At 41.2% G+C, this 24,671-nt stretch overlaps 1 protein-coding gene across 5 annotated transcripts in view; it reads left to right on the top strand.

Moving 5' to 3' along the window:
• The first annotated feature begins 268 nt into the window (after nt 1-268).
• Nucleotides 269-24,671, top strand: part of arhgef25a (Rho guanine nucleotide exchange factor (GEF) 25a) — a 44,574-nt gene continuing 20,171 nt past the window's right edge. For 2 of the 5 annotated variants that reach the window (XM_044211363.1, XM_044211362.1), the window contains exons 1-2: nt 271-868; nt 2,514-2,652. In XM_044211363.1, coding sequence (XP_044067298.1) covers nt 773-868; nt 2,514-2,652 — 235 coding nt within the window. In that variant the 5' untranslated portion in view covers nt 271-772. Of the gene's footprint in view, nt 869-2,513; nt 2,653-11,230; nt 11,804-24,671 lie in introns of those variants that run through there. The other 3 variants (XM_044211367.1, XM_044211365.1, XM_044211364.1) reach the window with 2 other exon arrangements.

The raw sequence follows: 24,671 nt of genomic DNA, 5'->3' as shown, positions 1-24,671 counted from the left end.
ATAGTTCAAAGAAAGACCAGAAAGAGAGAGATATAGAAAAGATTGAGATAGTCTGAGATGGGAAAAAATCCAGGTAGTGAAGACAAAGTGGAAAAGAAGAGAAAGAATGATGGAAGGAGGAGAGGTTTTGAAGAGGGGGGTGGTGATCTTCTATAGCCAATGAAGAACAAGAAAGGAGGATTTCAGGGAGGGTGATGTGCTCAGTCCTGAAGTCACAGCCCAAGCTTCAGACAGAAGGACAGGAGAAGACCAACCTCAAAGAGAAGTACTTCCACACTGTCTAGGCTCCTCATTTAGAAGGATGACAAAGAAGAGGATAGTTGACTCTGCTTAGGAAGGCCCAAGAAATTCTTCTATCTGAGTTTCCAGGGGAAGCTCATATTGAGAGCACAAGATGGATATTTTCACTGGACTAAGCCAGGGTTAGAGACACCTCAAGCCAGCTCACCTGTGTCTGAATTGGGGGAGGGGAGAGAGGGACAAGGAGGGAAGAGCGCTGAGACTCCTGTCCAAGCACACAGTCCCAGGTCCAGACAGAAACATGCCCCCTTCTTCCAGGATCAATTATTCATATGCATGAGATTTCCTGTGTTTCAGGGTGGAACAAGGAGGGCTGCGGTGGCTCAGCTCCAAACTGTGGCACAGTGCGCTGTGAGGCAAGAGCAGAAGGAGCAGAAAACAGGCGGACAAGAGGGACAGAGGACACAGAGAGAGTTGGAGATCAAAGGTCACAACAGCAGAATCATTTGAGGGGAATTTTTGTTTGGGGATAATGAAGGCTCTTCAGAAGGATCAGGGACGCACTGACCAGATGTTGGGAGCCATGGCTGACGTGCTTACTTCAGTGGCCATGCCCAGTCAACAGTGGGTGAGTGGTAGATCTGTTTGTGTATTTACTGGCTGTCTATATGAAAGCATTATGTTACAAATATAGGCAGAAGTATGGTAACTAGAAATTGAATTTTAATCATTTCTATTTGAATTTGAATTGCTGAACTAGAATAATTGCATTAAAAACTGAATCTGAATCACATAATTTGAATTTGTATTATTTAACTTGAATAATCTATATACTGTTCTATGAATCTACACTCGACTGCTCTTCCTCAATGACCGGATGTGAATCTCAGTGAACTGAAATTGAATTGTGAGAACTGACTGTGGAAGTATATAGAGAGTTGAATTTTCAGTGAGGATCAAATATAGTTTCAGAGCAACTGAATTCAATTTCATAATATTACATTCAGTTTCAAGTTTGTTGGAATTCGGTTTCAAACTAATACATTCAATTTGAAATTATGCTATTCAGATTCAGTTTTTCAATGCAATTATTCAAGTTGAGCAATTTAAATTCAATTATAAATGATTCAAATTCATTCAATAGTGACACATGTTTGTGCCCATATACAAATTCCAAAAGAAAGCAACAGACACATATGGAGGTATTTTTCAGGGCTTGCGGAGCATGTTACATACCAAGTTTATTTTATGTCATCGCTATAACTTTGTCATAAACCTAAAATAGTCTAGTTGGACAAGCAAGAGAGAGTAGTGAGAGAGGGATGGAAGGATTGCTGGTTTCTGTTCAGTGCTTTAGAGGAATCTTGGATGTTTTAGAGGAACAGGAAGCAGATTTGTGGTGATTAAACCATCTGACAATAAACAAACTCCTGCAGGCCTCAGGCCTCACTGCAACCAGGCAAATTCATTTTCTTCCTTACGTTCCTTTATCTTCCACAGCATCTCTTCTCTCTCCTTTTCACATACACATGTAGTAGGTAGGTGTAAGTGTCTGCACTGAAACAGAAAAGGGTTTGCATTAACAGGTGATCAGGTTTCCTGGAGTAATTCATTTTCTGGTTGGTTGGAGGGAATTATGGCAGCCACATCAATTTTCATTCTTAAATATAAATGTAGATACTGTTTTATCATCCACCTCAAATGCATATCTACAAAACCAGTATAATGTCTACCATAAATTCATACACAAATTGCATTTAATGAATTTGATTGAACTACAACGTGTAGGTTTTAACACAACATCTGGAAAATCAAACATACAGATGTCAGAGTGTACCAAAAGGCCCAAATGGGTTTCTCTTTGAAACTCTGCTTTCTCTTTGAAAAATGTTTATCTCGATAAATAATTTCCTCCCTGGCAGAGAGGGCTACAAAACACAACAGTGATTATAATCTCCCTCCATCCCTGCACAGGACTGATAACTCTGCTATCCTCTTCTGTGGTGCTGCTGGGTTTTAAATAAAGATTGACACTGCTGTCTGAGAAGCAGTTCTTATCCAAGCTCTGTGGCAAAAAGTTGGACCTCAGTGATTTCTATTACATTCTTGTTCGGTGCGTAATGGAGAAAAGGAAGAAATAGATGCAGGGAATAGTGGAAAAAAACAGCCACTGGTATAATGTTTTGTGGTTATTTGACCATAAGTGCTATCTTACTATTGCTTCCTCCTTGAGAGCAGAGCTCCACTACTGACAAAGACATCTCTGTGTGTAGCTCTCAGAGGGGGGTGAGGCGGACCTCCCATCAAGTGAGGAGGAAAAGGGGCCTGTGCAGGGCCAGTGGGAGCCAGAGGGGCTGGAGTGGGAGCAGCAGGCCGCTACTACAGAAAACCCAGCGCGGCGAGAAAGAAGAGGTAAGCCATGAAAGGGCTGCACTGAGCATGACAGATCATTTTGTGACCAAAACTAGTCCAAACACTGGCCCGCACCAAACCAGTCAGAGCTTAGAGACTCGCCGAAACACAAACTTCCAGACTCAGCTTTGATACTTTGTGTGATATGTCTCATATGTCTGCGCAGTGCCATCTAAAACAGCCTGCTCACCTACAATGTGTGTTGCTGTTGACATCTATCAGTAATGATTTCTTGATTCAAGATTCATGGTGTAAATAAACTATGTTGAATCTACGTGTGTACGTGCCACGTGAGCTACTGCCCAGGCCTTTAGTTTCAGCTCAGCCTGTTTTTGCATGTTAGCCATATGCGAATTCAGGATAAAAACAGGCCTGAGTCCCATCTGCCATATCTGATGATGGTCATTAGGCAGTAATAACTTCAGGGAAAGTATCAGATTGGAGTCACCTGAGTTTACTTATATTAAACTCCACACGTTGTATCCTCTATTAGCACTGATAGTAGTAAATTGCTTTGCTGTAATGTACCATACATAAGTATGTGTGAGAGAGAAAGAGTTCTTGTGTGTATGCGTGTACAACACTTTCCAGATGGGACAAGAAAACATGTTCAGCTGCCTCCCTTCCCATTCTGCCCCAACACTGTTGGTTGCATTTATTCAGATTTTGCTGTGAAAGGGTTGCGTGCATTGCCATTTTCCTTGAGTGGAATGGAACAAAAGGAGCTTTGTAGCTGGATCTGGGTTTTGGTTAGAGAGACTGTGTGTGTACATATGGGGGGTTTAGTGGTGTGTACCATGTGGCTGGACCACTAACTGTTGTGCAGAACAGTACATGGCATACGTAAGGGGTGTGAGCAAGACCAGAGGAAGCTGTCAGCGATGCTTATTTGTAATGGTCTCACTCAGGTGGAGTGTGATTTTGAGGTTAATGCTGCCAAATATTATTTTAGTGTACAAAAAAAGTAAAGAAATGCATTATTCAGGGCCATGTGGAAGGATGATGACCAAACGGAAGATTGTTTATTCCAGTTCCAGACAAGCTCCTTTGCTCAATTGTTTTTGCATAGCCCAATTTCCTCCGAATGGGAAATTAGATAGAAAATCAATGAAACACAAAACAGAAAAACATCTGAACCACAACAACAAGAGACAGACGTTGTCGTAGCCCAGAGTAGGGCTGGACAAGAAATATTTTCATTTCTCCATATTATCGAACCATGACAAAATGGTTCCATAATGAAATATCACGGTTCATGGTTTTATTGTCTAAATGAACAAATTTAATTTTAGCAGAATCTGACACAGCATTTGTTGGGTGCATATTCAGTAGTTTTTAAAATAATAATTTTTAAACAACTGACTTTTTCACATGCAATTCAATGCAAGCATTTTTAGTAAATATCATATATTAATATCAATGATCAGTGATAGTTATTGCAATGTTATTTTGTCTATATCATCTGCCTGTAGCCCAGAGATTGCAGTGCAGAAGACATAAAACATATTGTCCTCACAAAACCTTGAATTTTTATGGTTTGTGATGAAACAATTTCACATTTTTTCACTATATAATTATATACCCGATACACTATTTACAATCATCATCTTAATGCGGCAATTAACAGGCTTGGCAACCTAGAACTCAAACACCTGAACACACTGAAACACTGAAAGGTTAACAAGGTGGACATTTTTATGCAATCACTAAAAGTACAAATAGTTTTATGCTTTAAGCAGTTTTAAATTAACTTTTTGCTTGCAATGAATTTCCTTTTAGTGTAACACACTTGACATATAAATAGATTTTTTTATCATTATTACAATAATTAACATAACAATTGTTATTAAGGGAAATCTTCACACATGTAGAACAGGAGACATGTGATTACATTTTGTCATGATTTGACTGGCAGAGGTCGTAGTGTTGTTTCCATCTCTTGATGTGTCAGTGAAAGGAAAAAGAGGAGAAGCCCCAGCTTTCTTTAAAGATGTGGTTCATAGGTCCATAACAGGCCATCTGTTATGCGTTAGAAACAAGATGCCTGCTAGTGGCTTCCTAGGAATCACAGGACATTGCCAACCTCCAGGAATTCAGATCCTTTCTTTCATTTTTTCATTTTCATTTCTCAATTCCAGCTTACTTTGTTCCTCTTCATCCTCCTTGGTAGTAAATCTTACAGTTTGACTTTCTCTTTTCCTCTGATCATCTTCTCTTTGTTTTCCCTGTCTTCTCCATCCTTTTCTTCTCCAAATCCCCTACGTAGCTCTTCTTTTATTTTTCCTCAAAACAATGTCTTCAGCGGTGGTATTTTAAACCTGGCTTCCCCTCCAAGCACACAGAGCTGCTGATCATATTTCTCTCAAATCTCATCAGTTTTTTTTCTCTGTCTCTTGGCTCCTTAGACTCCCAGCCATATAGTTCATGTCCCCAGACAATATGTGTCTACAGTGTCTGTTTCATAACACTGATTAGTGATGGATGGCCATGTGTTCACACACTCTGTGTTTTACGATGTTGTTTTTTTCAAGGTAAAATGCATGAAGCCACATCAACTGAAACTGCACTAAACCAGTAAAAATAACGGTGTTTCATGCACACACTGCTCATATATGCAGACACACTATGCATGTCTCTATTTAACTTTGAATGTGCTCATTTGCAACTTACAACACATGCTTATTATTAGTGTAGAAAAAGTTATGCCAATGAATTATGCTATTTATAGGAAACATAATATTCTGCTGGACATGCACATTTATGGGAACATAATATGAAGAACACTTACATAATACTCTCTGTACCATACATTCTTCACACACAAGAATAGTGTTTTTTACAATATTAAAAATGTATGTCTTTTTCCTTTATTTTTCACAATTTTCTACAAATAAAATCCTGAAATAATGAATGCATTTGGATGAAAACACAGTTATGTTTGGAAGGCCTATATACCTAGGACAAATACATGACATCATTCACCATATTCATGAGTAGATGTGAGGTAAATTATATAGAAAATGCATGCCCTTGTCCATATTGGGTTTTGAGAGAGGCTGGGAGAGTGTGCCATCCGAGGACAAGTGCTGATCCCAGAGGACCCTGGGACTGAAGTGTGTGTGTGTGACCTTAAATGGGCAGAGATCAACCTGATGTTGCATCATATTGTGCTGTAAGGGCCAGAAATTACACAGCATTACCTCACACAGGTGGATCGTGTAATTGTGTGTGTGTGTGTCTGTGTGTTTATTTATATGACTATAATATCTCACATATCTTCTATTGGAATGCAGAACAGGTGTACTGTGTCAGATGACTTCATACATTCTGAATCAGAAAATCTAATTACTACTACAAACCCGCTGCCTGCTACTACATAAATAGCAAATGTTTCCTATGTGTATGAAAGCTTGACCATGTTGTCATACAGTTACCATAAATATTTGAAAAGCTCTTCCAAGTGCCATCTGTGTTCCCGTGTGATGGCAAGATGGTTTGATATTCCATATCGGTTTTGCAATGTACCCCTGATGTTGTAAACAATGGGCAAAGAACAGTCCTGATTATGTTAGCTGCACCTTTCAGGTGATAATTTTCCGTAGGTTCATCACTACAAGCGACCCTTTCACATTGACACACTGTTTTCACACTGCCATTTCTTACATTGTTATTATATAATATTATTTTATTAGATTATAGCTGCTTTAAAGATTTGAGGATCACAGGTCTATCATAAGCAAAAACTTATGTGGGCTGTCCTGTTAGTATGACTGTGTGGTGAAAGAGTGCCACCTGTATCTCCCCCAAAAACCCTGAAACATGTGAATCATGTCCTCTTACATGAATAATTAGGTTAAAAAATGATTTAATGTGTGCATTTCTGTAGAATTAAAGTGTAGAAGTTTCAGCAAAGTGGGTCAGGCAGGTCTAGCTGGAAGTTGTAGCTCAAGTAGGTCTATTAGACATCTCACAGACCACTGATCCACAGCTCAGCTGGCATTTAGACCACAGACTGACCTGGAAAAAAGGCAGATGGAGGCACATAAACACAGTCTTACATGTATCCACACACATTAATGTACTTATGTGCTCCCAAATGTGCCACGTACTATCACAACAAAAATCAGGAATACTGGTTTGCAGTTTTATTAGCTTATATAAGGATTTGTGGCATGATTCAGACTGTATTTCAATGTAGCAGAAACACCATCTCTAAATCTCTTGTAAATCGCTTTCCCTTGACAGTTAAACTGCTGGTCTCAGTAATTATTAATCAAAGATAAAGCAGCAGTCTATCTCCTTGAGTGATCCCTGGGTTTACTTTTGTTTAATTAACATTTTCTCCTTTTGGTGGTGTTTTAGCTCAGGCTTAAGCCTTGAACACATTCATCAGCAGTCCCAGAGTCTCAGTGCTAGCACAGTGTTGCCTCTAGAGCAAGGTTCACAGACCAGTTCCAGAGAGATAAAGAGAGAGAGGGAGGCTGTTGGTCAGGTTGTGTAGGAACATTTTCAGTTTAAGTACTATCACCGTGGTTTGTGGGAAAGAGAGGAGCTGGATGGGGAAAGGTTGGTAAGGAGTATGTGTTTGTGTACAAAGTGTGTCTTGGTGTGTATGCTCTTAATTGTGGGTGGTATGTGAGTATCCTGTATGTTTTGAGAAACAAAACTCTACGAGTGGTGAACCTCCCCTCTGTGTAGTGCAGAGCTCCTGCTGCCTGAGAGCTGCACTGCATGGTGAGGTATAACAGTGGGAGGTACTGGGTGGTACTAATGGTGAAGAGCACACACACATGCAGGCACACACACAGCGCAACACACCTGTGTAGTAGTCTAAATGGACAAAAACAGCAGCTCTTTGCAGACCAGCAGGACAGAAGAGAACAGTTACTCTGTGACTTATGCTCCATGATGGGACCTCAGCCAGAAACCAAAAACCTCCCACTCACACCATCTTGTCCAGAATGCCAGTTTGCCTTAATTGGCGCTCAGCTGAGAGATGAAGGGAGGAAGAAAGAGAGAGAGGAACTAAGGGAGAAGAGGCGAGGGAGAAGGAGGAAGGAAAATTAAATCTAAGTGAGCATATTTTGGCTGGATTTCAGCTGGCTGACGGGGTGAGGAGAGGCTAATGTCAGTGGGGGGTTGGGGAACACACTGCGAATAAGCAACTGCATAACTGAGACTTGCTGTAGCTATTAGTATGCACACTTATGTCATCTGTGTATTTGCCTGTTCCTTCTGTAGCTTAACTGTACATTATGAATGAGTTCTCTCCAGCACGGTGTATTTACAATATCTGTATTCCAAGAATGTCACTACAAAAGAAATGATGTGCAGTTACATGAGCTGATTTACATTCATAAATCATACTCAAGATTCCTCTCCGAACATGCCTCCTAAATGTGACTGACTGTCTCCTACACAGAGTAGAAAGATGATACACTCTCCCTGTTTTTCTGGCTTGGCTCAGACAAAAACACACACATCCATCTACTAGAGTGCTAATTTTCTGACTAGCCTTTACATCCAGTCTGGTGTGAACGTATAGGTATAGTTTTTATTCGTCCTCTATCGCTGTAGCCGCCCAGCTGTCTTTCTCCACATCTGCACCAGCAATACGTGTGCCGATGAATCATCTTCAGTGCGTTTGTGTGCGTCTCGTGTGGGAGATGGAGCGAGAGGGAAGGAGTGTGGGAGCAAAGGAGAGAGATAAAAGGAGAGAGATGAATGGGTGTTAATGCATGCCTCACCTCACATCCCCTGCTCCACCCTTCAAACCAATGAAGGACCATTTTTTCAATGTTTCTGTTAACATTCAGGGCTTTGTACATGTCTCCTGGGCCAATTTCAGTGTTTCTTAATTCAAAGGTTTCATTCCATATTGAGAAAGTGATACTGTAGGTGCTGATACACAGAAATAAGATTTTCAGTCACAAAAATTAGCATTCAACATACCCACTATTTGTCAGATTCAGCCATTCTGTGTATTGTAATAATGTCAGTGTGTTCCTCAGGGTAATACTCTATATTCCAAGCATTTTTGATATTGTTATTGCAGAAAATATTGATCAATGGAAGTAGGATAAAACAAAATGTTCATGTTTGCAGTGCTTTTACTTGGCAGCACTGCCATGTGAGTCTAACAACCAATCAACCTTATGCAACAAGTACAAATGCCCCCTACTGGGTGCCTTGTAGAAACACACTCTGGCATCTTCTAACTTAAGAGTCCATGAAAAGATTCCCCTGCATTCACTTCATAAATTTTGAATGTATCTCAAGAGCAATGTATTCTTCATTATGTCTCCGCTGTGTAGTCTGTGTTTGTGTAGAGTGACAGTGCAGGCAGTGTCTGCTCAATTTGTAATGCTTTGTCCTCGGATTCTTGTCTTGGTGTCTTCATTTCATCTTGTTTCTTTTAAACCCTCTGTTCTGTTGTCAAATCTATTGTTTCTCAACCCGCTTTGAATTGTGCTCCTATGCTTATACAGTGTTTGGCAGCCATATCAGCATCAGACAAGTGGAGACATTCAGCAGCGCTGTTCAATATTCCTCTGGTGAATTGCCCCTTCAATCACAGTCGTATCACTGCATCCATTATAAGCGAAGCAAGGGAGAGATGGAGGGAGGCCGGGAGGAGGATGGGGAAGGAATGAGGATTGTGATCTATCTGTATCTGTGCAGAGTGTAAATGTTGCATGTGGCAAATCAGTGTGCTGTCTGAATCTGAGAATAGATCATGTATCTGTCACTGTGGGGTTTCTCTCTCTAGTGAAGAGCTTTCTTCTCGTACACATTATAGCTGCTTCAGTTTGCTCTTTATGTTTGTGAGTGAAGAATAGAGATATGGTGAGAGAGTAAAGTTTAATGCAACAGTGTGTGTGTGTGTGTGTACTCTGTTTGTCTGTTTGGCATTTGGGTGAGGCAGCCAGGCTTCTCTGTTTGCTCTGACTGTCACCTGTAGACAACAGAAACATCCTGACAGCAGTCTGCCACCACCCTGTCACTGTGGAGAGGTGGAGGCTGGTAAGACAGCCCTGCCAGCCACTGAAGCACCTGACAATGCACCTCAGGGACGTGCGTGCTTGTGTGTATGCATGCGTGTTGGTTCGGTGCCAGTCGATACTCAGCCTTTTCTTATTTCCGTAGATGCCCCCAAAGAGGAACCTGAGTGGGTGCTGTCACACCACTCGTCTTTGTTGCAGTAATCAGGTGGTGATATCCACACGGTCGGATTGTAGCATGTGTGAAAGGAGCATGGCGTGATGAGTGCTGCAAAAGTGAGATGAGCTCACATACTGAGTCATAAACTCAGCAGCTTCAGGTCCAAGAAATGCTGTTTGTTGGTCAGAAACGAATTGGTTGGGTCTCAGAAGACAGTGTTATGTAGAAACAACGTACCAACCTTTTTTGTTTTCCTGCCTCTGTCGGTTTCGTCTTGAGTTGTTTCCTTGGATAAGCCTGCTATACTTACTGTCATTTCAACAGCCTGATTTCATCTGTAAGGAAGGCTGATGAGTCATAAATTAGTCTTGATTGAGTTTAATCTGCTCTGATGTAAAGCACGATAAAGCATGTGTGTTGTGATGTTGACAATTACACAGTGTCTGCAGCTTCCAGGTTGAGCAAACTGACAGAAAAAAAACCCAAAAACTGATTATGAATAGCTTTATGTAGACTGGTAGATTGTGTGCGTGGGGGCACGGATACAGTGCATCGTTTTCCCCTTGAGACACACAACCCCTTCATAAGATATGCACACTCATGTCTAGTACCAGACACAAAAGCCCATGTATGCACTGTCTGATAATCTGAGCACTCATTCAGTCTCAGACACACATGCACACAGATGCATATGTTGTGTCACACACAAGAATTACAGAGCTGTTCTTCAGTTTGTTTGGTTAGACTGTGTGTATTACACACACATACACACACACACACGCACACACACAAACACAAACACACACCCCAAGAATGCCAACATGCCGACATTGTGAAATTCGAGGCTGCCTGCTCGCTCCATGGACACAAAGAAAAAAGAAACGCTCACTATGCTGGCCCCATGTTCATAAATTAACACAGAAGTCGATATTGGAGCTGTCCCAGCCAGGAAAGCCCACTGTGATCCTTGAAGTGAACACACACTCTTTAACTACCAGAAAGTGTAACACACTTACATGCGCTGCTGATGACACTGTCATCGTCTTACTGGAAAATACATGACACCTTCAACCCAACATGGCCTCTCCTCTGAAAATAGCATTATGTATCATTACAGACCTGGGGGTTACTATTTCGAGGGTCAGCTCTGAGCGGACACTAGAGAGCGTGGCATTTCATCTGGTATCAGAGTTGGATAGTTGGGGACAGCAGACGAGCGAGGAAACAGGGGGAAGCAGAGGAAAAACAGCTGAGAGGAGAGTAACAGAGGACAGGAAGAGGGAAAATTAGGGGAGTGGGAACCATATCCTGGAATAGCCAGCAACTAGAGCTGCAGACTCCACCCTTCTCACCCCTCCCCTTACTCTCTCTCTTTCTCTTTCTCTCCCTCCCTCGCTAGCTATCTCTCTCTCACTCTCTCTCTCTCTCTCGCTCCGAAACAGTCTCCTAGTCTGTCATTTGACCAGGCAGTTCACAGAGGCGAGAGCTCAGCACCAAAAAGAAAACAGAGGGAAAAAAGAGAGACAGAGGGAAGGGAGCACATTCAATATAACGATAAGCTTGCTGGAATGTTTCCTTGGCTGTTTATTACCAGCTGAAAAACCCTGTGAGTGTGGATTTCTTCTTGGCTGCTGCTTTTGTGGACTCTTTTCTCTTCTTCTCTGTCTGGATGTGTGGGCTTTAAATCTGTCTGCAGTCAATTGAGAAGGAGGTGGATCAACTGACACTTTTTTGGGGATTTACACTTTGAGGAGTAAACCTCTGCCTGTGTGAGGGTGAGAGAGGGAGACTGAGAGAGAGAGAGAGAGAGAGAGAGAGAGAGAGAGAGGGTGAGAAAGTGAGAGAGTGCCGGGCCATGCCCACCTCTGCTCATGGTTCAGCAGCATGAAAGGGGGCCACCATCGCCATCGCCACCACCGAGGCTGTGGCTGCCAACACTTGTTCCGTAAAGTCCTGGCCAAGTGTGGCTGCTGCTATGCCCGAGTCAGAGGTCAGTGTCACACACTTGCACACATAAACACATACGCACAACACAGAAAAAAATGTTGATTCTCATCGACAGTCAAAGTTTCTTTGCCCTGAGATTGGTACTGTACTTTAAAAAAACTTTTGAGAGTCTGTTTGGTTTTTTTGTGTGTGTGAGTAGTTACTTTGTATGTGTGTTTTTGTTGATCATACGGAACTGAAGCAATTACTCCAGTAACTCAATTCCTCTCCTCTCCTTCCATTTAATACCTCTACATTCACTCGTTCTTCTTCCTCTCATCATTTTCTTAGATGTCCACCCACCTTTCCCTTATCTCTCCTTCCATTCCTGTGAGCGTATGCTAATGCTTTAAGTGTAAGCCTCAATCCTCTCGCCTGCTCTCTCCGCCTGCAGCTAAAGCAACAGATGTGTGTCACATACACATCAGAGCAGGACGGAAAAAAAGTCCTTCCTACAGATGACTACACAGTGAGGAACAGGAAAGAGGACACGCATCGCACATTCTTCCATTAAAAATAGAGAAGGCAAGAGAGGGCGAGAGAGAGAGACACAGTATGTGTATTGTGTGTGTGTGTGTGGGATTTGGAAAGTGTCCTCCTCATGATGAGTGTGTGTCAGTTGGGTATGTGTAGCACGTGGATGGGTGAAACACACGGGGGGACTGAGCCACTCTGAAACATTCCTCTACCCCAAACAGTGAGAGCTGTACAAAAACAGCAGTAATCTCCCCTCTCTCTTTCTCTGTATCTCTCCCTCCAACTCTCCTGTTTGTTGTAATGAAGTGCAGCAGGAATAGCAGTGGCCCATTAGAATAGTGTGGTTGAGTAAAAGCAGCGGGTGGCATGATATGTAACATCAACAAGGCTGGTGAGCGCACACAGTCGGCGTGCCTCTTTTTTAGAGTTTATAAAAAAACTCAGGACTCACTGTAACATCTAGCTGACAGCAGAAAAATTCAGAAATCAAATCTCTTTCTATCTTTTCTATCTGTCAGTTGCTTTTCTCTCTGTCCCTGTCGCTGTCTTGTATGCACATATACCAGACCTCTGTCACTGTGGCTTGGAGGCAAAGTTAAAACAACAGCAGTGTCTAATAGCACTAAATGAGGTGCCACGCTGTGTGTTTGTTCCCTTTTACAAGCCTACATCAAAGGGATGGACGGTGGACCTACCCGCTGAGGCTCTGTACATAGGGGAGCTCATGAAGTAGGCTTTCATATTATTGGCAAGCATTGTTGGATACATACCTCAGATTCCTTCAGTTTAATCTCTTATGTAATGGATATTCTCTTTTTCCATAGCCTGCAGCCTCCCCATTGCACCTCTACCATGTTATCATAGGAAATACACGCACACTTAGATCATTATGTATAAACATGTGGGGGATTGGAAGAATGAAACATTTCAGGCTATTAAAAGAAATCTCAACTAGAGGACCACATTTTGCCATGATGACACACACACAAACAGACTCACAAGGTGAAAACAATACCAGCCACGCTATCACGGCTGGTAATAAACATGCAGTAAGAGCATTATTTCAACAATCCAATAGTCTTGGATTTCTTTAAATAACATGACAAGATGATATGTTATATATTTTACAGTTAGAAGCAGAAAACCTCTTGATCTCACTTTACAATCTGAGCAGGAGAAATATGAGAGCTCTACTCTCTCTGGGGAAGCCACATTATAAAGCCACTGTAGTCTCTTTAACTATTAATGTGAAGCTGTGTGCTCTGTAAAACCTCCTCATAGAGAATGTAAAGTACATTTCTATGTCGCTACCACTGGTTTGGTCCCACTAGTATGTTGAGGAGCTCACATAGAGTCCTCTCCAATCATCTACTGTAAAGCAGTTTCTATAATTAACATGATGTCAGGGGGAAAAGCGTCAGCTTTGGTGGGCTTTTTAGTAGCACTTCCTCTTTTTTCCTTTAAAAAACCCCTCATCTCTTTACAATTCTGTCTCTTCTCTGACATTTTATCTGATATATCTGACTTTTCAAACTCATTTACTGTGTCTTTCTGTGTCGGGAACTTGTCCAACAGGAGCACGAGCTACACTGGCACTCAGACTGACCCTGTTGTTTCTGTTATGGTGTTTACAGGAAATACACTGAACAATGCAGGTCTAACTTCACAAGCCAAGGTCCTCACCACTTCTGGCCATCCCATGACAATGTTCTTGCAGGTCAAGCATGTCACAGTATCAAATATTGTTGATGTTTGACTGTAGAAGGTTTGAAAAATGTTTTTTTTTATGAAAGACTAGCTGAAGTGGTGACTGTTTTCTCTAAACTGAGATAATCAGGATCAAAATACAGAATAATGGGTTGGTGTGAGCTGCCAGATTTCTAACATGAATCTGATATCAACAGCAAACAAAGAATCTCCTCTTTATAGCCATTTTTATCTCAGTGACAGGCTGTCTTTGTCTTTTGTATCAGACAAAACTATTTACAATGCATCTACACCGTTCATTGATTCTATAAAAGCCACTCCAATGACATAAGAGGAAATTATAGTGTACTGCGTGATTCATTCCCTACTTAGGCATAATAACACTTACTTTTACGCTGGATGATTACACACAGTGCAGTATGCCATTATGTCACACCATGTGTACCCAGCATATGCCTTCATTCACTAGCACACTCAGATCGACACACTCACATGAAGCAATAAGGGAATAAATGACTAAACTTGAAGTAATTTCAGCTGCTGTCACTCAGACTAAATGACTTGCCCAAGATGGCCACCAGTCCTGCTCCTAACCAATCCACTTTGATGCAAAAAAGGCACTGTGTCAGAAAAACAGGCAAATCAATGGTTTTCTGTGGTCTTATAAGGTCTAAGCTGCCACACATTTATTATTTTTTTTACTTCTTAATCAATGTGTGATGAAACAGGAGCACAAGAGGTAGAGTCCTTAGCTGAGCAGGAGAATGTGTGAATGTGCGTGCGGGTGGTGTTTGTTCTTGCAGTGTGTGTGTTGCAGGTTTATTAAAGGACCGACAAGCGCCAGAAGGCATGAAAAATCGAGTTGGAGGAAATACATGACAATATAAAAACATGAGCGCAGGGGGAGGGGAGGGGTGGGATTACTGATCTGAGCAGTGCTCAACATGATAGAGAACCCCAGAAAGATGGACAGGTGGAGAGATGGGTATAATGAAAGAGGAACGCGTGTATCATTTTTGCTCTGATGTCAGAACTGCTCTGCACAGCACATTAGCAGATTGGCTGCCGGAGGGCCATTAGTGAGGCCTGCTTCCCAGCAAATACTGTTGACAAACCATTAACCATTCAAAATAGATGATGTGTGCCATAGTTTGATGTTGTCCTCAGTCAATTGCCTCCACAGTGAGGAAATACAACCTGTGGATTCACCAAATCAGATCTAGGAGGGTTGTGTTTTGGGAATAGTTTTTAATGTGTGAGGGAAAGATTAAATAAAGTGTTGCTCCTAATATCAGAGCACACAGCAAGGCATTGAATAAATGCGTGTTTGCTCCTTTTTGAGGATCAAATAGCGACTTTCAAACAAAGGAAGGAATTCACATAAAAAGCCTGTACAGACTCCCAGTGATGACACTGACAATGGTTTCCCTATACATAAATGGTAATGTTCAACATGATATATACCACTGCATTTTAAGCCAACATAATCATTTCTACATCGCATCTTTGCTTCAGGACAGCCTCCCACACACCTAATGGTATTTGGAATGCACCCTGAGGTAAATCTGATATACATGAATGCAAGCTGCCAGAGAGAGAGAGGAAACAAAAGAAAGATAAGATTGGGATGGAGGTACAATCACACTTAAACAAGGCAGATAGTCAGCCCATAAGGAAATCAATATATTTTGAATGTATACCTCTAGTTTGCTTCACATTTTCATTGAAATGGCTCTTCAGAATGCATTTAAAAATGCATTTTAGGCCATTTTAAAATATGCACAGTATTTCTATGTTTGAGGTCTAAAAAAGCACATGACCTGAATGTGTCATGTATTTAAAATATCTTTTTAAGCAGCTTAGAAGCAGAATACACAACTGATTTAGACAATGCACTTCTGAAATGCATTTCAGATTGGTTTGGTATACATTTTCAACAGTTTTAAAATGCATTTGAAAGATATTTAAGAGTTTGAATAAGAAATACATGAACGGACTTCCTGAAAGAGATTGGAAATGTATTTGAATTGGAAAGCTGTTACAATAATACAGTACATTGATCAAACATATATGTTTACACACACATTTTGTATGTATTTCTAAATACAAACTGTACTGCAAATGTACTGCACTCTATGTTTCCTGGGGAATAACAATCAGGGGGAATTAGAAACTAACATATTTATCTGTACTTTGACTGTGTCTGGGAGTTTAGGTTAAAGATGACTTGAAGCTGAAGCCGTAACAGTGGCAAAGCAACTAAAACAACGTTTCCATCTGTGGACCCAAAATATCTCTTCCTCCATTACTATTTCTGTCTCTCTACTCATGTCACTTTCTTTCTCTCTTTATCTTTCTCTTCCTTTATGTTCCTCTAAAGAAGGAAAAAGGCTACGTGCTGCCTTGTGCATTCATTGTGCATCTATACGTGTTCCCTGTGCATCTGTGAGTGTGTTTATTTGTGAATGTTGACTCATGCATGCAATGAGTTAGGACAAGGATCCCCCCCAGCGATGACAAACGCACACACACACACACACACACACACACACACACACACACACACACACACACACATAGCCCCGCATACACATATATTTACATGGTTGAATGACAGCGAGAACAGAGGCATAAGTGGAAAAGCATAAAAAAGACAATCATTTTTAATTCAGAAAACATTAGATGAACATGTGTGCATCATTGGCAACATATACAAGGTATATGCAAGTCATGGTCAAAATAACAGAAACATCTACAATATAATCCAATACTTTAGTCCTGTGGTAAATACTGCATTTATGAAATTTATTTCTGAAATGCATTTTTGTTGAGAAATATCAGAGAGCTGTTATAAGTTGTTATTATTAGATTATTCAATTATTTTCATTATCGATTTTATTTCTTCGATTAATTGTTTTTGTCTAAAATGTCAGAAAATAGAGAAAAATGCCCACCACGATGTGATGTCATCACATTGCTTGTTTTGACCAACAGTCCAAAACCTAAAGCTATTGAGTTTAATATCACATAAGATAAAGAGGCAAATTCTCATAATTAAAATAGATCAATCATCAAAATACTTATTGACTAATTGATTAATCGACTAATTGTTTCAACTCTGTCAAGTGTTCCTGTTATTTTGTCCACCCTTTGTACTTAGCTAACACATAGCTCATTTGCTGCAATTTCCAGGCAATTTAACATAAAAATCACTGTAGGAAAATAATTTTTGTCCACTTGCCCTCCTTCTCAGACTAGTCAGAGTGCGTAATGCATTCCAGCCCCAGGAGGTGGCAGGGTTCAGTGTCTTGCTCAAGGGCACTTCAGCAGTGTGGTTGTTTTCAGACACAGGAACTTGATCCCCAGGGGTCCCTTTGCTAACCTGTGACCCCAAGACCCACGAATAATTTTGATAACAACTCGAGTGTGCTTTTGACAAAAAGCAGCCCTGTTGGCAAACGCCTGGGAAAATTGCCATGACAAGACCAGTGTGTCTTTTTATGTCTCAGCTGGAGACCCGTCTTTGTCATCAACTTATAAGGCAGACTTCAGACATTATGGAAAAAGCAACAAAAATAGCTGAAAATGAAGGTATGCTGCAGGACTGTGGCCCAGCCTTGTGTTCGGCAGTTTGAGATATTTTTAAACTTTGCACCCCAGCCCGCCCTCCATCTCGTCATCTCCTCTCGCCCTCCCATCCAACAACCTGTCTCCTCTCTGCTGTGCATCTGATCTCCTCCGTATTGTTTCCCTCTCGCACATGCAACACGGAAAAGGACAGAGAGAGAAATGGAGTGAGAGACAGGACGAGGAGACTTAACCCAGTCTCTCAGCTGGATGAAGAAATCACCCGGTCTAAATTCTGGGCTGAATGTTGCATGATTTGCCGGCTTGGAATGTGAACACCAAGTGGAGCATTAAGATCATTCCTGGGGCATTCTCATTTTCTCTCTCCTCCTCTTCCCTTCGTTCCTCTCTCCCAGCTCTCTCTCTTTCAGAGTGGCATACGGCCAGTCAGACGATTATTAATTATGTCTTTTCCCAATTTTCACCAAGTCTGTTTTTCACAGTTCATTCTCCTTTCCTTTTAGCTCTACTAAACGGCCTTGCCCTGACATATTTCCAGGGCTCCCATGCACTTCTCCTCCTATATCTCCCAATCTCTTTCCCTGTCTTTTTTCTCTTCCTCCAGGCTCTGTTTGTAAGCGTGCAGAGGAGAAGAATGAGGGAACAAATTATGAAACACAGGAGTGCATTCCATACCTTGTTTAGAGAGAATTCTCCTACAGCGCAGAGGGTGAGAGGAGCCACTTCTCCCTGCGATTCTAGCCCCACTTTCAGCCCAAATGGGTCTTTTTAAGTCTGCAGCCTTTAGGGGTGTCTATGACATTTGTTCTCACCATACTAAAACTGGGTTATTACTCCTATGGTGTTTTACTCACTCGCTCTATCATATCTCTATCTATACAGTAAAAAAAAACTTTGCTCAGAACATCTTTTCATCTACCAAGATTGGGACATGCTTATAATGTAAGTCTTAGCAACAGGTTGACTACAACGATTACTTCAGTGTCCCCTCAGGCTCTCAGAGTAGAGAAGTACTCAGATTCTGTCTGCTCTTCTCTGCAGTTCTCCCCAGAGGATACTTGATAGAGGCCTCACTGAGAAACTTTCCAAAACAGTGCACAAAGCAAAGCAAACAATGGAAAGTGACAATATTGAAAGGGATGTGGTGTTGTGTTGAAGAAGTGGGCTTCAGCTTTGACTACAATTCAGATGAGCTGAGCATGCTGATTCTGTGTTAACTGACCCCGAGAACAACTGCCTGTTGTGTCTGGGAAAGGTTACCTTGTTCTTAATCAAATTTATAGTTCAAACAGTGGATATAAGGGGAGTGTATCTATGTTCCCAGGGTCCTAACCCTAACCAAAAAACTGGGGAACATAGGACCCTGGGAACTTAGGACCCTTTGTCATGTTCCCATTATGTGCCATATATATATATATATATATATGGGGAACATATGACCCTGGGAAAATTGGAATCACCCTGATATGGGGGCCCAACCAGTTTGTTAGTGGCACATGTTAAAGGCAGTCCTAAATCCTTTGGTTACACTGTAACTCTAAGATCAGTATATAGTAGAGTATTGCTGTTGCGTTGGCTTCTGACCTGAATTCTGCCTCTTTTTTGTCTCTCTGTGTCCAGAGGCCAGTTGAATAAGTTCATGGTTCATCAGTTGCATAAAAGTGTCTAATTATTATTAGTATCTTAAGTATTACTAAATCACAAAATTAATTCTGGGTAAATTAAGACTAGAGCTGACCTAGCTTCTTGGCTCTGTTTACTCCAGCAGAAAACCAGTGTCTTGTGGAAGAATGTAAAAAGTGCTAGAAGTTTTTAAATTAAAGTTTTTCCTTTGTTTCTTCCTGCTCCACAACATTGTTATTGAACCAGAATTGAGCTGTTTCCCTCTTCTTTGTCAGCAGACGGCATTGATTGTCAGTTGTCAGCCGGTACCATTGATTGACATAGATACATAGCTCTTAGTTCAGAGATAGCCCGCAGCTAGTCTATTGCAGCTAAGACTTAAGGTTTAAAATCAGCCTTGGTGGCCTGTTGGTTAAGACAAAGAAACTGCTGTGACACAGAATGTCTGTGTTGCAGCAATGGAGCGGCAAAACTATGACTACCATAGCTAAAATAATTCTAAGACTAAAAAGTTAACGACATTACCCTCAGGCTATTTCAGAATTATGTGTTTCCAAACACTCAAATGACACCTGCTGACAACTGGGAGGAAAACATGGGCTCAGTTTATGGTTTGCTAACAAAGCAGTTCAGTTAGCAATGAAGATATAAACCCTTTTTTTTGCTTCACTTTCATTTAATTTCACATGAAATTGTATTAACCTATCCAGAATTGATAGTCCATATAAGGTAGTCAACACTGTTCAATCCATGGACTTCGAACATGTGGACCTGAGCTCTGGGTCTTCCTGTAACAATTGAATGGAATGGTCATATGGAGAGCTCTTGCTCCAAATGCAGGATTTGATCTGAAATAGACAAAAGCTGACAGGTGCAGATGGTTTTCTTGAATTTGGAATTAGCTTTTCAAAGACATCCTTTGTGCTCACAGTAGCCTATTGTTTTACAAATAACCATGAAGCATTAAAAACATGTAGTGGTGTGTTACTGTATAAATATTTTGTGTATGTTTGCCACAGACAGACACATGTACGTGTGTGTTCCAATGTGCAACATGAGTCAGTGTGTGTGTGCCAACATGTGTAGGTTGATTTCATGTCTTGCTGATGGCTAATCTTTTGTGCGTCTTTCCCTCACTCTCTCTCCTTCTGGGTTTAGTTGCTATGGCGATTAGTGTGGGGAGAGGTGGAGAGTCATGGAAAGGAATAAGAATATGTGTCTGGAAAGTCCATCAAGTCTCACTGAGAATAACTGTACCAGCACATCTTTACAAGCGCAGGTCAACACAGTGTGCCAGATCACTTAACTTTTTGTTTCATTGTGTGATTTCAGCATGCAACCCTTTTATGCTTAAGTTCAAATAAACAGTATGTCAGAATCTGTATGCTTGGATGCTAAAAACACTTGATGCCATGTTTGAGGAATTCAGTTCAGGCAGTTCAACCCACAATTCACATTCGTTTAGGTATATACAGTATCCTTGGCTACTTGCAATTCAGAGTGACCTTGTATATATCCTGTGTGAAAAACCGCAAGAGCCCAGAGCTGTCAGGCAGACTGGGGTCAGGAGGAGAGGCTCCACACCACCACGGCCCAGCAGGCACCACAGCTCTGTCTCCAGCTCTCTTCGCAGGCCTCCTGACTGGCATTGCCACCACTGCCATATGGAATCACAATCGCTTTTAATTTGCTCTGTGTTCTCTCTTTTGTGTATGTGTGTGTGTGTATGTGTGCCCAGATAATCATAGTGATGACCAACAGTACCCACCCAGTGTGCGTGTTTGCTGCCTGCTGCTAAAGAGGCTGAAACGGTAGTGTTGATCATCACTATGATTATCTGGGCACACACACACACATACATACACACTGACAAACACACACACACAAACAAGTACACACAATAAAACAGAGTGCCATGCAGACAGTCAAGGTCATGTAAGTGCAATGCCATCCCACATTTTCTGTATGAAATGCTGTCAAGTGTTTCTCATTGGGCACACATAGTGCAAAACCTTTTTCAGATTGATAATACAAAATATGATCAACAAACAAATTATGATGTATTATTATAAATTAAGATAAGACTTTTGTGATCACCTCATCACCTGGTGTGGGGTGGGGGAATTCATAAGCTACCCAGCAATATATAAAATTAGCCCCACTTTTACAAGCTGCAACATTAAACTGATGTACACATTAATGCATCAATAATTATAACCCAATAACATAATATAGATTATTCTGAAATCGGCTATTCTGCGTAATGAGTATTTTTTGTACTTTAAGTATATTTTGATGCTAATATTTTTGTGCTTTTACTAAAAACGCAACATTTTGAAGGCATGACTTTCATGTGTAACACTGTCAATCAGTGAAATACAAGGAGTGTTGAGTTGATCTGGAACCTCCATGTAAAACCAGCCATTGTAGACATAATATGAAGTGTGTTTCATTATCAATCATCTTTTGTACAGCCTACTTGACAGGACATCTGTCTTAATAAATTCATTCATCCATGTCTCTGTCAGATCACAATCAGCAAAGTAAACATTCTTTGCCGGGCTTGATGAAGACCTCAAGCTGAAACATCAGGCTGTTGCTCATTTGCTGCTTCTGAAAGAAAAAAAGTATTGTAGGAGTTACAGAAGAATGAACACCTGTGTGTGATTTTCTCATCACTGTATACTTTGGCAGCGTAAAATATCCAGATTCATACTGACCTTTTAATGACTCCTCGTTGTTCCTGATCATCAAGACTCTGTTCTGACTATGAAAACATTGTTTTGTACAGTTAAATAAACAGATCAGAGTTGAAAACAAAATCCAACCCAATTTTCAGACTTCAAACTATTCTATGTTTGTGTTATAGACATGAAAACACTGAGTCTAAATTGTTTGAGACACACACAGCCAGGTGCAGACTCTCAGAATCAGCAGCTCTCCTATTGCCATGGTGACAAGGACTGATTTTGTGCCTCTCACGGCTCAGTAGTGATCAATAATATTTACCCCAAGCACAGCATGGGAAAAATTAAGGTTACTATTGGTGACGTCAATAAGTAGACATCATGCGGCCACACACTTACAGAGGAGTGGTAGTCTGTTTGTGTGTGTGTGTGTGTGCGTGTGTGTGTGTGTGTGTGTGTGGGACGGAAGAGGATTAAAAGGGCACTCTACTGATTTTACACTTGAAGATCAGTTTACTTGTCACTATGAGTACTACTCGGCCTGTGAAAACAGCTGTATGATGTCCTCTGAAGGTATGGAAGCAAATAACGGCCATATAGAAATGAATCTTTTAAGCAACTGAATACCTAATTTTGACTGAATACTTACTGTTGAGATTTAAATACCACTGAATTTATAGCACTGAAAACCATCTAGCCAGTATTCAGAAGTATAAAGTATTCAGTAGTAATTCAATTTCAAAATTAGGTTTTCAGTTGCTTATAAGATTCAAATTACTAACTTACTAAAATTTGGGACGTGAAGTTGTGGGCATTGAAAGATGCATTGAGTTGCATTATGGGAAATGTAGGATCACGTGTTTTTCAGAGTGTGATCCATACTAGAGACTAAAAGTCAGAACATCTCGGTCTCTGCTGCTTTGATTGGGACCATTCTTGGTAGTTCAATTAAATAAGAGCCTCACGATTAGTATTTCCGTATTCTCCTGTTGATCCCATGGTGCTCAGTTGTTAATATCAGTGTGAGTGTGAAATGGACCACACTGCAACCTTAATCCCCTGAATTTGACTCTAAGTGTGAGTGTGTGTGTGTGTGTGTGTGTGTGTGTGCGTTTGGTTCCCCATAGCTTATATTAAGGGAAATAAAGGCAGATGATGCCAGGAACTTGGCAAGTCTGTCTATGAATGGTTCTAGAGGAATGTCTGGAGTTTTCAGGCCCACTAACCACAAACATGGTTCCAGCCTCACACTGCCAGGAGCCTGCAACAGCAGCAGCAGCTGAGGAAAAAACAGTGTCTGTGGTGAGCTCGCCACTCCCTACTCATGCTGATGCATCCTCTTATTTTTCGACAAAGTAAGAGCCAATTCAGATGCAAAGTAGGTGCTGAGATGGCTCGGCTAAGATGGTGGGAGTAATTTCTCAATGGGAAGCAGCAACTGTGATGTAAATGCACAACCTTCGCCACTTGAAATGCATCGCTATACTCATGTTGACCTGATTTTGACAGTCAATGGCACTAGTGGTGGTTTAGATCTATCTATCACTTAGGGCCATTTAGTAAGCCCTCATCAGGAGAAGTGTCTGAATCACTCTTCCAGATTGTTCCATAGACAATGGGATTAATGCCAGCATCATCTATTCAGGCCTGTGTTTCTGTGACTGACATGCTTGATGTTTTATGAAAAATACACCACAGAGTCTGGCTGAGATTGCTGATGGCAGGCGACCCACCCTGATGGGCTTTTTTGTGTGTTACTTGACTGTCTACCACGTATTTCCTTCTGTGCTCAAGGAATAATAGCAGTGTGTGTGTGTCTGCATAAACTAGGTCAGTAGGAGGACAGGAAATCTCTGTTCACTTGTCTGTCTGACTGCAATGTGTCTCTCCAAAAGTTCTTGCATGCAAATACACTCACATATGAGACACACAATTACAACCATTGTGCTATGGCATACATGTCCATGTTGCCATGCATAAGATGCATAGAAGATACTTATATGATCACTAGTATATTTAAGAGGCAACTTGTGCCTAATCACCTTTTTCTCTTCAGCATCTCCTCCTCTACTCTCCCTCAAGGTTTTAGCTTCAATCTGTCTGGCATTTGTGCTCAACCTTCATTTACTGCTTACCAAAATCATGAATAATCCCTGCTCTCCCCATCTCTCAGCCTCTCCCTCTTTCTGCTGTTCGTTAAAATATACATTCATATTCACTGGAAAGATGTCAGAGGATTTGTAAGGTTGTGGGTTCAGTTGCTTAAGTCACACTGTCAAAATCACCACTGGAGACGATATGAGAAGAGAGATTTTTCAAGTACTTTTCTTTTGCTCCTGTGTCACTGTCTTCTTTGCCAGTTGGTTTTGCAAGCTTGTGCTGGTCTCAGCAGCTTTGGGGCATTGCATCAGAGGAGGGAGCTGTGTGTTCTAATCCCAGGCCATCACCCAGCCAAAGTCTAAAAAACACTGCAGTGCAGAGAGGGGTTAGAGTACAAAAAAGGGTGGCAGAGTAAAAAAGGGAGGGACATGTTGTAGAGTCGAAGGAGTCAAGATGAAGAGGCAGGGAAGAGGGAGGACAGGAGAAAGAGAGAACAGCCAAGTGCCAGGATTTATTAATCAGCAGCAGCACAAACAAAGCCTGGGGCCAACAGGATGAAATATAATGAGAAAAAAGTGAGGTCTAAAAATCATCTTTTTGTTGAGAATCACAGCTGACAAGTATACAATGAGATTTTAAATATTATACAATAAAAAGCCTCAGTTCATCAGAGGACAGTTAGAGGGTTTC

This window comes from Siniperca chuatsi, linkage group LG10 (assembly GCF_020085105.1).
Source record: "Siniperca chuatsi isolate FFG_IHB_CAS linkage group LG10, ASM2008510v1, whole genome shotgun sequence".
NCBI classification, from domain to species: Eukaryota; Metazoa; Chordata; class Actinopteri; order Centrarchiformes; family Sinipercidae; genus Siniperca; species Siniperca chuatsi.
This window is presented reverse-complemented; position numbering and strand designations above follow the sequence as displayed.